The following is a 12,828-nucleotide window of genomic DNA, read 5'->3' as shown; positions in this document are numbered from 1 at the left end:
CCCCGATTTTTGGAGCCATAGTGGCGGTCACCAGAGCCGAGATTAAAGTATTAAATATTTCATACAGAATCGAACCCACAACTTGTTTTACAATTATTATACATTTTATTATTATAGAACAAATTAAAAAAACATTAATTATACATATCCAACTTAAACAATAAAGTTTGTATCACAGCTCACACAGCCAGGTAGAATACGTGTTTTATTACATGTTAAATCCTTTACTCTGGGGATACGTGTACGTGGATTTAATGAGACTACCTCGTTTCGAGGGTGTTTCGTACGTGACAAGAGCTTTGAAGTCATACAAGTTACGGACCTACCCCTTTATGTAAACTAATACATTATTGCTATCGAGATACGCCTACACTCATACCTATACCTCATACCTCTATCTATTTCGATCCAATAAACCTAATTGTTTCATATATAGTTACTGGTTACTGATAAATTAATTGGTGTAAGTTTGAGGCGGTCGTGGCGCAGTGGAACGCTATGGTTGTAGGTTCGATTCCTATTCGAGTGCATATTTATATTTGAACTATTTATGTTTCTCTGATCAGTAAAGCGCGGAGTTGATTTGCGCCACTCAACATGCAATGTCCGGAAAATTGGGCGGAAAATAGGGAGAGTGTTTTAACACTAGTTTCCATCTGCCTACTGTGCTATGTAGTAAATCGTGAACCTGCTTTTAATTTTAGTTTTATTTTAAGGTATCTATATATACCATTAATTGTTGAAAACCAACTTTATGATCCACAAGCATTGATTGCAAAATAAAATAAGAAACATCTTAACTAAAACGACAAAATAACAAATGTCAAACGTAATTTCCTTTACTGTAAATTGTCTATAACTTACAATTTAAATTATTACAACTTTACGGCTGTCAGTGAACACAATATCTATATATATAAAATCAAAAGGTCACTCACTCATCACGAAATCTCAGAAACTACATGTGCTAGGAATCTCAAATTTTGCATAGGAGTTACTTATAGGACGTAGGTGCTCGCTAAGACGGGAATTTGCAATATTCGACTCCTAAGGGGTTGTTTTTGGGATCGAAAGTTTGTATGAAACTTCGTTACTACAAATGCTAGGAGTCTCAAATTTTGCATAACGTCACTAGGTTGTAGTCATGGAGACAGAAATTAATAATAACATCGTTCACGCGGGTGTAACCGCGAGCGGGCCGCTAGTTACTAATATAATCAAATTTAATTTATTATACAAATTGAAACGGCTGTATAGCTTTAATCGTGTGATATGCCGCTAAGCTTTTACTAAGCCACGAGTGCGCCTACGCTGAATTTACTCGTTCACCGCCAAGACTACTTGGTTTTATGTTCTTCCTACAATAATATAAAATAATATATAAATATTATATGACGAGGCCAGTCCTGTGACTGTACACGCGACGGGTTGTGGGTTCGATTCTCAATTGAGAAAATAAAATATTATCATAATATTTTCATTCTTTCGTCCTTGTGTGGAGGCAAAAAAAAATATTGTTTTTATTTAGCCAAAGTAAGATATTGTCATATACAGAGAATAAGTTTTAACATTTTTTTGAAGAATAAAATACAAAAACTACTAAGCCAATTTTGTAAATACTTAGAACTAACAGACGAAGCTGGAGCAAAAGCCCAGTAAATTAATAATAAAAATAATAAACTATACATATATTTATTACATGATTCGCATTACCGTTCGATTTGAGTTTTCATGTCGTAACTATTACATTTCACAACGCCGCCCACAGCGACCACTACACCTACGTACATCTTCTATTTGGGTCCGTTCTTGTCTTGTTTGTAATCAAAACTATTAGAAAATGACCTTCTAATACTTTTAATGTTTAGTTTAATCGATTATATATAGTTTATCAGTAGGAAGTACCTAGTTAGAATTGTATTAGTAGGCGGATGGCAAACAACTATGAATGAGATGGTGTTCGATTCCCACTCGAGGGAATGACCATATCGTAGGTTTAGAGTGTAAGCTCACAACGCTAGTATCTGCACTATGACTGGCTTCATATATTTATTAGTACAGAGAGAATAATAATTATTTGTCACTCTTGCTATTTTTTTTAAATATTATTTTTATTGGCAAAGAAAGATGGCAGAGGTCAGTCGTGGCGCAGGAGCACAAAGTGTGACTGTAAACGTGACTGGTTGTGTAAATCTATATTTTTATTTCTTCGCTCTGATATCGAGGCAAAGAACGGCGTTGAGCTACGCCACTCAATTACAATACCTCCAGAATACGGCCGGAAAGTGGAATCACAAAGAAATATAATATTAGCTCCTTGATATAATTTTTTTTCTTATTTCATCTGTTACTTAAGCCTCTTAAGCTTAATTATAAAACTGTAGCTAACTTCTATAATCAGCTTTTAAAAGAAAAAAGTTCTTAAAAGTTTTTTATTATCTTTTAAAGTTTTCGGGATTATTAAAAGTTAGTCTTGGAATTAAAAGACTTCTTGTCTTAACTTGTTTCGAACAGGTAAAATGTAGCGCCTGCTTATCGGCGGGGGTCTTTGAATTTATTTTCTAACAATAGCTACTAGTCCTTAGCTGTCTTTTGTGTGTTAGAAATATATTTTATGTATAATGTTAAACCTTAAATATGAGAAATGCAAGCCTTAAAATATTACACTCATTATTTAAGTGTTTAAAGGATTCTATTAGTTTACAATTACTATAAAGTAGGTTAATAGATTGATAAAAAAACGACTCGGTAAAAACCTAATAATAATACTTATACTTAATAGTAATAAAATTAAGAATTTACACCGCATTGTTTCACGTGACTAAAATAAAAAGATGTTTAATTGTCTTGTTTGTTTTTTATAATATAAATGTGACATAAAATATCAATAAAATCCTGTGTTAATATGTAATAATATTGAATATCGACGCCGTAGTACCAAATATATATAAGGTTTTATCATAATCGCTATCTTACTTAGGTATTTACCGCGTGATTCTTACCTGAATTGGGCTGTTCTTGTATATCAACCATCGACAACATTCCTTTCTTTTCAAATATACTTCTCACATTAGCACAAGATACTTCCGTGTCAGCAGCAGAAGCAACAGCCAAGAAGCCGGCAAACAATACCAAATAAAATATTTGGCTCATACTCAATCCAAAAATCGATTTTTTGTTAGGCGACAGTTTTACACAATAACACACGTTCACAGCCATGTTCACGATAAAGTTTTTTTGTATATTAAATGTTAATAAATGTGAAGCCACTCAACTATAGTTTTATAAATAAAAATGAAATTAAATTACTTTTAATTGAAACTTTGGACAGTTTATACGCCATATAAACGGCTTACGACAATTCAACTGCGATCCATGACGGTCGCAGAAACACTGCGCCAGCCGCCGGGTAAATTGCGCTAGGAGCGGACGAGTTCTTTTAGTAAATTGTTGCCATTCTTTTTTCATATTTTTGATTACTTATATATTTTAACGCTAGTCAAAATTGAATTGTTATTATTTTTGAATAGATTTAATCAAAAAATATATTTAATGTTATATTTTTTAAATTAAAAAATGATTATTTTTGTAAAAATATAAAAGCGAAGCTTCACTTTTTCAATAGTGGTAACACTATTTGTAAGTCTATCTCTTATTTACTATTTGTTTTCCCTTACATTAGAGAGAGATAACCATGTAATACTAAAACATAATATTTTATGTAATATATGTCAAACATAAAAGAAATGCGATAATGTCAAATACGTCAATTTTTATATGAGAGTTAGTCGCTTTTGGTGTTTATAGTCTTTTTAAATATATTACATATCAATACGTAACAATAAGGTATTATATAAGAAACATTATAAATAGTTTAAGTTATAAAGTTTTAACTGTTATAAAATTAATTTATAATTTTGCTTATTATTTGTGATAAAACTTTATATAACGTACCGGCGTCACTATGAGGTTTCTATTATTGAATGCTGTTTCGAATTGTATTAGAAAACAATGTTATTCAACGAGAAACGTGAAAAAAGTAACCCATTGCATCTTCGATATGGACGGGCTTCTTTTAGGTGAGCTCATAAAACAGACTTTTATTCGACCTTTTATATTTTTTCAATGCTGACAATAATAAACAAGCGAGGTTATATTATTACGAAACAGCACAGAATGATTTGTACATTTATTATTTACATTCCAATCGACGACCGTAATTTATTTACTGTAAATGAGCATTAACCTTTAATACAACACATTCAATGATAATTTTCCAGATACAGAACAAGTTTATAAGAAAATGATAACACAACTTTGTGCTAAATATGGTCATAAGTATACAGATGAATTGATGATGAAAGTGCTTGGCGGGACTGAGCAGAGGCTTTCTGAAATTTTGTGCAAAGATTTAAATCTTCCTGTTTCACCTTCTGAATTTAGAGATGAGTTGTTAGTACTTGGGGACACTATGCTGGCTGGCACTCCTTTGCTAGATGGTTGGTATATATAATATTTTTATCAGTTAATTTTGTTTTTTATTGTTTTGTTTTAACTTGACCTTGTAGCAGCATCTGAATGCAATGATTATCAATTTGATACAAACATGAAAAATTAATAATTTTCATTTACCTGCTCTGATTAGACTTGAACAAAGTTGAATTCCTCCACTGAGTGCATGCATCTCCATGTCTTAAATGCAAACAGAAAAACCACACCACAAAGTTTTAACTTTTAAAATGGACTGTCCATTGTTCATGTCTAAATGGTGTAATATAAACTAAAGGATATTTGGGGGTTCATTTAACTGTTGTCACAATACCTAATATATTATGATGAAAAAGACAGAATGCTAGGTTTCATTGTCTTCTTCTTGTATGATACAAGATTTTCATATTACCAAATTTTATCTAGGTACATACTTCACACCTTCCTAAAATATAAAAATTACAGGAGCTGAACACCTAATTCGTCATCTTAAGAAAACTAAAGTGCCTTTTGCACTAGCAACATCATCAAGTGAACGTTCAGTCAAAACTAAAGTAGAGGCTCACCAAGAACTATTCAGCTACTTCCATCACATGGTCATGGGAAGTTCTGATGATGAGGTTAAGTTTGGGAAACCACATCCAGATATATTTTTGGTAGCAGCAAGTAGGTTTCCAGATAAGCCTGAACCAGAAAAGGTATGATTTAGTGATTGATCACTAGTTTTTTGAAGATATTTTTATTTGATTGTCAAATAAATGGTTTTGATTTGATATTTACATATGCTAATTCAACATATTCTACATACTCTTTATAAAGTAAACTTAAATAAAAAAAATAATTTGTCTTAGCAGACCAATTTAGAGTACACAATCTGTATAAAAATAGTGAATTTTAAATTTATTAATTTAGATATTTAATAAATATTGTTTGTGTTTTACCAGCTGTTAAAAAAAGGCATAGTGTCTGACTATAAACCCCAGGGTTTATATATTAGGGTTCAATTCTCACTCAGAAGTAAGAATAATTATCATTTCCTCACTCTTGTAACAAGACAAAGGGCGACATTGACTTTACAATCTAACAGCTGCCATATCAGCAAAGTGCATAACATTCATAAGAGATTCAGAAATTGAGCGAATAGTGGATAACATGTGTCTTTACACTAGTTTCCTTCTGCTTATCCTGTTACATGTGTATAGAGTTTGAGGTTAAAAATTCATAATTTTTTTCTTCAATTTCACACCCTACCCTAACCTAGTGTTAAGACACTGTATTCCCCAGTAGCATACTTTCATTCTCCACTTTCTGTCGAATTCTTGAAACATTACAACTACAAAAATATAAAATATTTTATTCTCCTGAGTGGAAGTCGACCCGGCAACTGCGTTTACGGTCGTGCGCTGGTGCTCTTGTGCTACTCTGCCTCAAAAAAAGCATAATTATTTGTTTATTTAACAGTGTCTAGTATTCGAAGATTCACCACACGGTGTAACAGCAGCTATATCAGCGGGCATGCAAGTGGTGATGGTGCCTGACCCCCATTTAGACAAACAATTGACATCCCATGCGACCATAGTGTTGCCAACGTTAGCTAAGTTCCAACCTGAATTGTTTGGGTTGCCAGCTTTTTAGTTTGTGTATTGATGTATTAATTAGTAAGAATTTTTTGATGGTCTGGTATCATTTTGTTTGGAATGTTTTTTTTCTTGTAGAATAGGCCCATTATATGTTTAAATTCAGTTTAAATGTAAATCTCATTAAAAAATTGTTGAATTTAAATGATATCTAAATTGTTAATTAAAGAAACTATATGAAGATAATACAAAAATCCTATTTAAATGATATCAGAACTAAATACTTAGAAGTAGGCCATACATAAATTATGTATTACATTAAAGACGGGAGACATTACATTAAGAGGTCCTCATGACATTGCAATTCAAAATGTAATATAAAAACATAATTTTAAAACTGTTGTTTTAAGTTAATAATTTCTACTTTTAAAGTCTGGTTGATGAGTCGTGGCCCCCCTGACAATAGGCTTTCTGATCTTTTGCGCATTGATCGCTTAATTTTCGAAACATTGAGTGTTGAGCAGCGGAACTAAATACTGCGATTTGTCTTCTTACTAGAGCCTAAAAATGAAAATATTAAAGAATTAATTTAGTTCAAGTTTACAGTCATATGCTGTGCCACTGGGCCACAACGTTGTGAAATCGTATGACGTAATTTAAAGATGGCCATGTGGTGTTCAAATTTTAACAAACAATAAAATTTCCAATTTATTATACTTTCAATTAGTGTTGTTCAGTAAAAAATTAGTTTGAGTCAAAAAACATTTTATTTGTTAACAATAAATTTTGATTTAATTCAATATTCTGTTATTCATTTCATTTTAAAGAGAAAACTAATTTTTGTATTTGTAATTTTTAACAATAGTATAAAACCAATAAATTATGTGTAATAGTTTTTAGTAAAAAGGTTATATTATTTCAAACGAAAAACTGCTTTCATATTAAGCCATTTTTAAGATCAATATATTAATTTAAGAAATATTTTCCAAAATGCTTCCTGAATTATTTTCTAATTTCTTTAATGTTATTCAAACTGATCAAATAAAAATTATAATTATATGATTTGTTTGTGTAAAAGTTTCAAAAAGGTTTGCTTTCAACTTTAATAAGACTAAGAAATTAAATTTTACTCACTTAAATTTTTCATAACTTCCAAAAATTAATGTTAATTATTATTATTACAATATACAGTTATGTTTATTAATGTTAAGTACTTTGATTCTCTATTTTGGTTAGTCAAAAGCAAACATTTAAAAAAAAATTAGATCATTGAATAATTGTTATATTGTATGTATTATTAATATTATTTTTTGCTAATTATTCATAAATACAGCCTTTTAATGATAGATTTTTTACAGGTTTAAATATAGTTGTTTATTTGACTGCACATACCTGATGATAATTTATGTTACAATAAAATAAATTATAGATTGTTGATGGTAAAAATATACAAGTAATATTTAATCTGTAGACAATATAAATAAATAACGAATAATAAAATAGACATAAACTTTTTTTAGAATTTTTAAACTGTTTTACCATTTCTCAAATGTTTTTAGAGCCATTGTAGTTTTGTAGAAGTTTTATACATTTGTTATTTTGTAGTAATGTAAGGGTAATAAATAAAAAATAATAATTTATTTACCTGTGGTTTTATTTAAATCAAATTTGTCTATTGCTATGTACATAATAAATTAAATTATAACATTCACTTTGCGAGTTGTTTGATAGCAGTGAAAACATCATTGGATGATAGGTTGGTTAAAGGAGCACTGCGTTCAGCACCTTTATCTGAAAAATGAGAAAGACAATTTAGTTTTTACTGTTACACTAAAAATAATCATAAAAAATAAAATAATAATATTTAACAAAATAGTTAAAAGGGTAATAATACAAATGAAATAATTTAACCAATAAACAATTCTTGTATATTCATGAATTAATATCTACTTTTAACCATGGGCCATCCATAAATTACACCACACAATTGTCATGAATTTTGAACCCTTTCTCTGCTTGTCGGACCTGGTCACATTTGTGAGATATCCCATCTAAGCAGACAGCACAAATTTTGCAATTACACCAATATTTATATATTATATTTTAAAATGTCATGAAGTTTAGAACATTCCCACCCCTAGTCACACAATGTCACTTCACCAACCCCCTTACTCAATATGTGACATAATTTATGGATGGCCCCATATTTTACTATTATCAATATTTTAAGATCTACTGATAAATTACATTCTAATTACAATGTTAAAACCGAATTACAAATGCAAATAATTAATAGATTTTACGCAGCGCTTAATTTTTTTATAATAGCCATGACTTGTTCACTGGAAAAGTCACACAAAGATTCACACATTTCACGGCCTCTTTCTGTAATTACATTAATTATACATAAGCTTCATTTGTTTTTTGTAAGCTTCACACTTTAGCTTTCTTACAGCTTGTTAGGCAGATGAAACCTAATGTTAAGACACTCTGTTTCTTACACCCTCTAAATTTCGAGACAGTATGTTGAGTGTCAGAATTCTGTGCCGTAGTTTATGTTGTTGCCAGAGAAAGGAAACAAAAATAAGTAATTCTCACAACTGGTACATAGTTTTTATTAGTCTTTGTTATCTAAATAATTATTTATTGCAAAGATTTAAGTAAGTTTTATTTAATGAATTACAATGGCAATAACAAAACAAAATTATTGTGAGAAAATTAAAAAGCTAGAATAAAATATATCTTACCATATCTAGCCCACACTCTCGGTTGAATTCCACTACATTCACGTATCAATATAGGGAAGTTAGGGTTTTCCTTTTTAATGTTTACATAATTCTTCTGGATAAATTCCCTAAAAATAAAAACAGTAACGGTAACAACAAATTAAAAAATATGAAAGTTAACTATACATTATCAGTTTAAATTACTCTGAAAAGAATAAATGAAAAATACTGCTACGGTTATTTACCTAATATATATGATCTTTTTTGTTTTAATATTTCACTTTTACAATCGTAGGTTATGAGAATGTTTATGTAATCAAACCTACCTAACACCGGCTGACTGTTTGCTTTTTTGACATAAGTGGATCCTCAACTCTTTAAGAGCACCTCCGAGACGTACGGACATGTTTATTTCTTTTATTTTATAATTATATTTCAAATCGAAATTATTTATGAAAAATATTTTATGATTTCAGTTGACAAATGACTTTGACAGATATACAGGATTTAAGATACAGAATTACAGATACAGACTATTAATATTGCATTTTTTGTATACTATAGTTAGGATACTTCTGTGCTACAAATGTCAACTGTCAAATATAGTACTGCAATGTGTCAATGTCACTGTCAATGTCTTCCGCTCCCGCCCTTTTCATATTGTTATTAAGTTACTAATTTAAGCGGGAAGACATATTTGGCCCTCACATACTTGAGGTTACACGTGTTGTAGTCGATGTGATTTGTTACTAGGTTGTTAATAGATCATTATTAGCAAGTTATAAAGTAATTTAAATGTTTTAATTAATAAATAATGTGAATTGGTTAAAAGAGCTGCTATAATTAACACTGAGTAAATACCTATATGTGTTTTCGAATGTTGTTGGTGTTTTATATAAGTTTCTAGTTATTTATACTTCATTTTATAGTTATTTAGATTTTTAATAAATAAGATTGTATTTGTAACATTAGTGTTGTATAGTTTTATTTTCATATTTCACTTCTGAAACCTAATTTCAGAAGTGGGATACCTATCTAAGCCCATCAGGCCAGATCCTTGTACCTTATAATTTTGTTATTTTTGTGAAAGCAAATAAAACACCAGTTTCATCATTTCTCTTTTCTTAAAGTATTTATTGCCTATATAGAAATACAGTGTTAAATATGGGTGATGCTGGAAGTAAATCACAAAACAAATCACGTCGACCGGACACAACACGTGGTCGCGGTTAGCGAGATAGGTTAAGTCATTTGAAAGCCATGTTATGAGACTCGAGCGCTAAGGGTGTCTCGAACGCTCGCGCTGGTGCTTTCATGGTGCTGTTGCAGGACATTCATGCCGCCGCCGTGCCGCTATGAGGTGCTTCTGTTCCCACGACAAGTGACGCGTCCCCGCCCGTCTCTGTGTACCTCTGCTGGCGATGTGCAACGCTTACCTGGGCGTCTTGGTGTACCTCTGTACGCCCTTCGCTTGCGATGCGCGACGCTTACCTGAGCGTCTTGGTGTGCCTCTGCACGACCTCAGCTCGCGATGCGCGACGCTTTCCTGCGCGTCTTGGTGTGCCTCTGCACGCCCTCAGCTCGCGATGTGCGACGCATTCCTGCGCATCTTGGTGTGCGTCTGCACACCCTCTGCTCGCAATGTGCGATGCGTCTGCGAGACTGCTTGCGATGCGGTCCCCGCGCATATCTGCGCGCCACTGCTCTCGATGCGGTCCCCGCGCGTATCTGCGCGCCACTGCTCTCAATGCGGTTCCCGCGCGTGTCTGCGCGCCTCTGATACTGATGAGCGACGCGTCCCCGCACGTGTATGCGCGCTTCTGCTTGCAATGCGCGACGCGTCTGTGTTTCTCCAGGTATCTGAGTGCCTCTACTGGTGAGCATTACAATGCATTTCTTTGGAGATTAGACAAACTTGAAAAAGGTACACAAAATAATATTTCTTCTCATAATTCAACCTGTCATGCTAGTTTGTTAAAAACAAATTTAAATGATTAACTGTTAGATTTGATACTTTTCCCAAAGGTGCATTATCTGAAAGTATGGCCTCTGATACCTCATCACCTTATCAATGTACTTCAGGGGTTACCAAGGTAGCCCGTAATCTTTCTGATGCAATAAAATCTTTAAATAGTTGAATAATACAAAACTATTTTATATCAAACTGACTCTGTTATCAATAATATTGAACTATAGTGTGAGGAGGTGGAGAGGGTTAGAAGTGCTAATAACTGGAATGATTCAGAATGTTTATCACATGACTCTGGGCGCCTTAAGGGTGATGTTCATGGTTGAATGAGTGAGTGAGTGATTACTGGTGATCATAGGTGGTTGATGTTTCATGCAGGCTGATTCTGAAGAGTCCTGTGGTTGTGCTTAGTGTGCTAGAGGAGAGACGGGTGCCAGTTTGCCTTGAGATGATTCTTGTCAATGTATATAGGGCTTAGTGAATTGAATTGAATTCTTGATATATGGCGTTTCGAGCTTGCCAGTTGAGCACAATTCACTTGAGCATAAATCATAGTGACTAAAAAGAAAAAAAAAGAAAGACAAGAGATTCATAGCTTAATAATTGGGCGTCCGTTACACAATTCTTTTAGATTGGAACAATTTTATTGTTGGTGAAGGGGGTGTGAGTAACATTGGATAAGGAAACCTAGGAATGGTAGCAGTATGACTTGTAACCTTTGTTTGTTCTGAAATGTTTGTTGTGTGAAGGAGAACCAATAAACTGTACCTTAGAGAGTGAGTAATACTGTTACTTTGTTGGAAGGAAATGGTTTTGTTTCCTTGGCTATTGATGAGCTCTCACTTGAAGGGTGAGTAATACTGTTACTTTGTTGGAAGGAAATGGTTTTGTTTCCTTGACTATTGATGAGCTCTCACTTGGAGGGTGAGTAATACTGTTACTTTGTTGGAAGGAAATGGTTTTGTTTCCTTGACTATTGATGAGCTCTCACTTGGAGGGTGAGTAATACTGTTACTTTGTTGGAAGGAAATGGTTTTGTTTCCTTGGCTATTGATCAGCTCTCACTTGGAGGGTGAGTAACACTGTTACTTTGTTGGCAGGAAATGGTTTTGTGCCCTTGGCTATTGATGAGTTCTCACTTGGAACTGACTTGATAGTTGTTCCGAGATCTTGCATGCCTGTTCTAGTTATTATAGATGCTAATGTTATTGTATGTAGAATCTGTGTGCTGTTATGTACATTTGGCTTAAAGTTGTTTTAAAAAAAAAAAAAAAAGATTTAATCAATTAAAAAGAGATTTGGTAATAATTTAAAACATTAATTAAAGTCTCAATCATAAAACAAATAGAATTGAGTCACAGTGGAAATAGAAAAATGTGTGGCTGTTAGGAGAGTTTCAGGTAGACTAACTATGTTTTATACTAATGACTTATTAATGCATACATAGTATTGAAGTGATGCAATGCTGCAGATAAGGGTGCAAACCTCGTATATAACTTAGGATTTATTAAATTAAACAAATTAGGATTATTAATATTTTTAATTTATGTGCAATTGCAACAATTGTCTGCTATAAGATTGAAATCAGAATGAGTAGAATTTAATTTAATTGTTGGATTAATTGAACTAATAAATTTTACATAACAAGTAAATATAAAAATTGTAAATTTTATGTTAATAAAACCAAATGTAATATTTTCATGCCTAATGGTAGAATGTATATGGAGACTAAATATTAATAATTAATTAATTACATCTGTAACATATGTTGTAGGTAACATTCTGAGTAAATAAATTCAGCTTCAAAGTTAAAATTCCAGTGTCAAATAAAGTTACATTGAAATCATTGTTATTACAATTAACATGCAATTTAGTAGATTTGAATAAATAAAGACCCATCAATTATTACCTAGTGATTGACAAAAATGTAAATTTCCTAAAATAAAATTTGTTTTACAAATAGTCAAATAGGAAGTGAATTAAAAGCCATAACATACATAGACATAATTTCGGTTTCACAAATAGGATTATCGATTACATCAAGTTCATTAAGATTACTACATAAATA

The 12,828-nt window shown here is 32.0% G+C and overlaps 3 protein-coding genes across 3 annotated transcripts in view; 1 reads left to right on the top strand and 2 right to left on the bottom strand.

The window, feature by feature from the left end:
* The window catches only part of dlp (glypican dally-like), an 83,064-nt gene extending 79,650 nt beyond the window's left edge, over positions 1 to 3,414 (bottom strand). The window contains exon 1 of the mRNA XM_085192784.1: positions 3,003 to 3,414. Coding sequence (XP_085048910.1) covers positions 3,003 to 3,219 — 217 coding nt within the window. The 5' untranslated portion in view covers positions 3,220 to 3,414. The remainder of the gene's footprint in view (positions 1 to 3,002) is intronic.
* Positions 3,415 to 3,758: 344 nt separating this feature from the next.
* Gs1l (pseudouridine 5'-phosphatase-like Gs1l) lies at positions 3,759 to 6,970 on the top strand. The gene is made up of 4 exons (XM_085192788.1): positions 3,759 to 4,079; positions 4,281 to 4,499; positions 4,954 to 5,186; positions 5,950 to 6,970. Exons 1-4 carry the CDS (start codon positions 3,965 to 3,967, stop codon positions 6,121 to 6,123), a joined length of 741 nt encoding a protein of 246 aa, XP_085048914.1. The 5' UTR covers positions 3,759 to 3,964; the 3' UTR covers positions 6,124 to 6,970.
* Positions 6,971 to 7,701: 731 nt separating this feature from the next.
* Positions 7,702 to 9,294, bottom strand: ND-B8 (NADH dehydrogenase (ubiquinone) B8 subunit). The gene is made up of 3 exons (XM_085192789.1): positions 9,118 to 9,294; positions 8,813 to 8,919; positions 7,702 to 7,856 (listed from the first exon to the last, which is right to left on the bottom strand). Exons 1-3 carry the CDS (start codon positions 9,195 to 9,197, stop codon positions 7,774 to 7,776), a joined length of 270 nt encoding a protein of 89 aa, XP_085048915.1. The 5' UTR covers positions 9,198 to 9,294; the 3' UTR covers positions 7,702 to 7,773.
* Positions 9,295 to 12,828: the final 3,534 nt, after the last annotated feature.

This window comes from Heliconius melpomene, chromosome 11, assembly GCF_056956725.1.
Source record: "Heliconius melpomene rosina isolate 202511_hmr_F chromosome 11, ASM5695672v1, whole genome shotgun sequence".
Classification (NCBI taxonomy): domain Eukaryota; kingdom Metazoa; phylum Arthropoda; class Insecta; order Lepidoptera; family Nymphalidae; genus Heliconius; species Heliconius melpomene.
The sequence above is the reverse complement of the archived record's forward strand: the minus strand, read 5'-3'. Positions and strand labels throughout refer to the sequence as shown.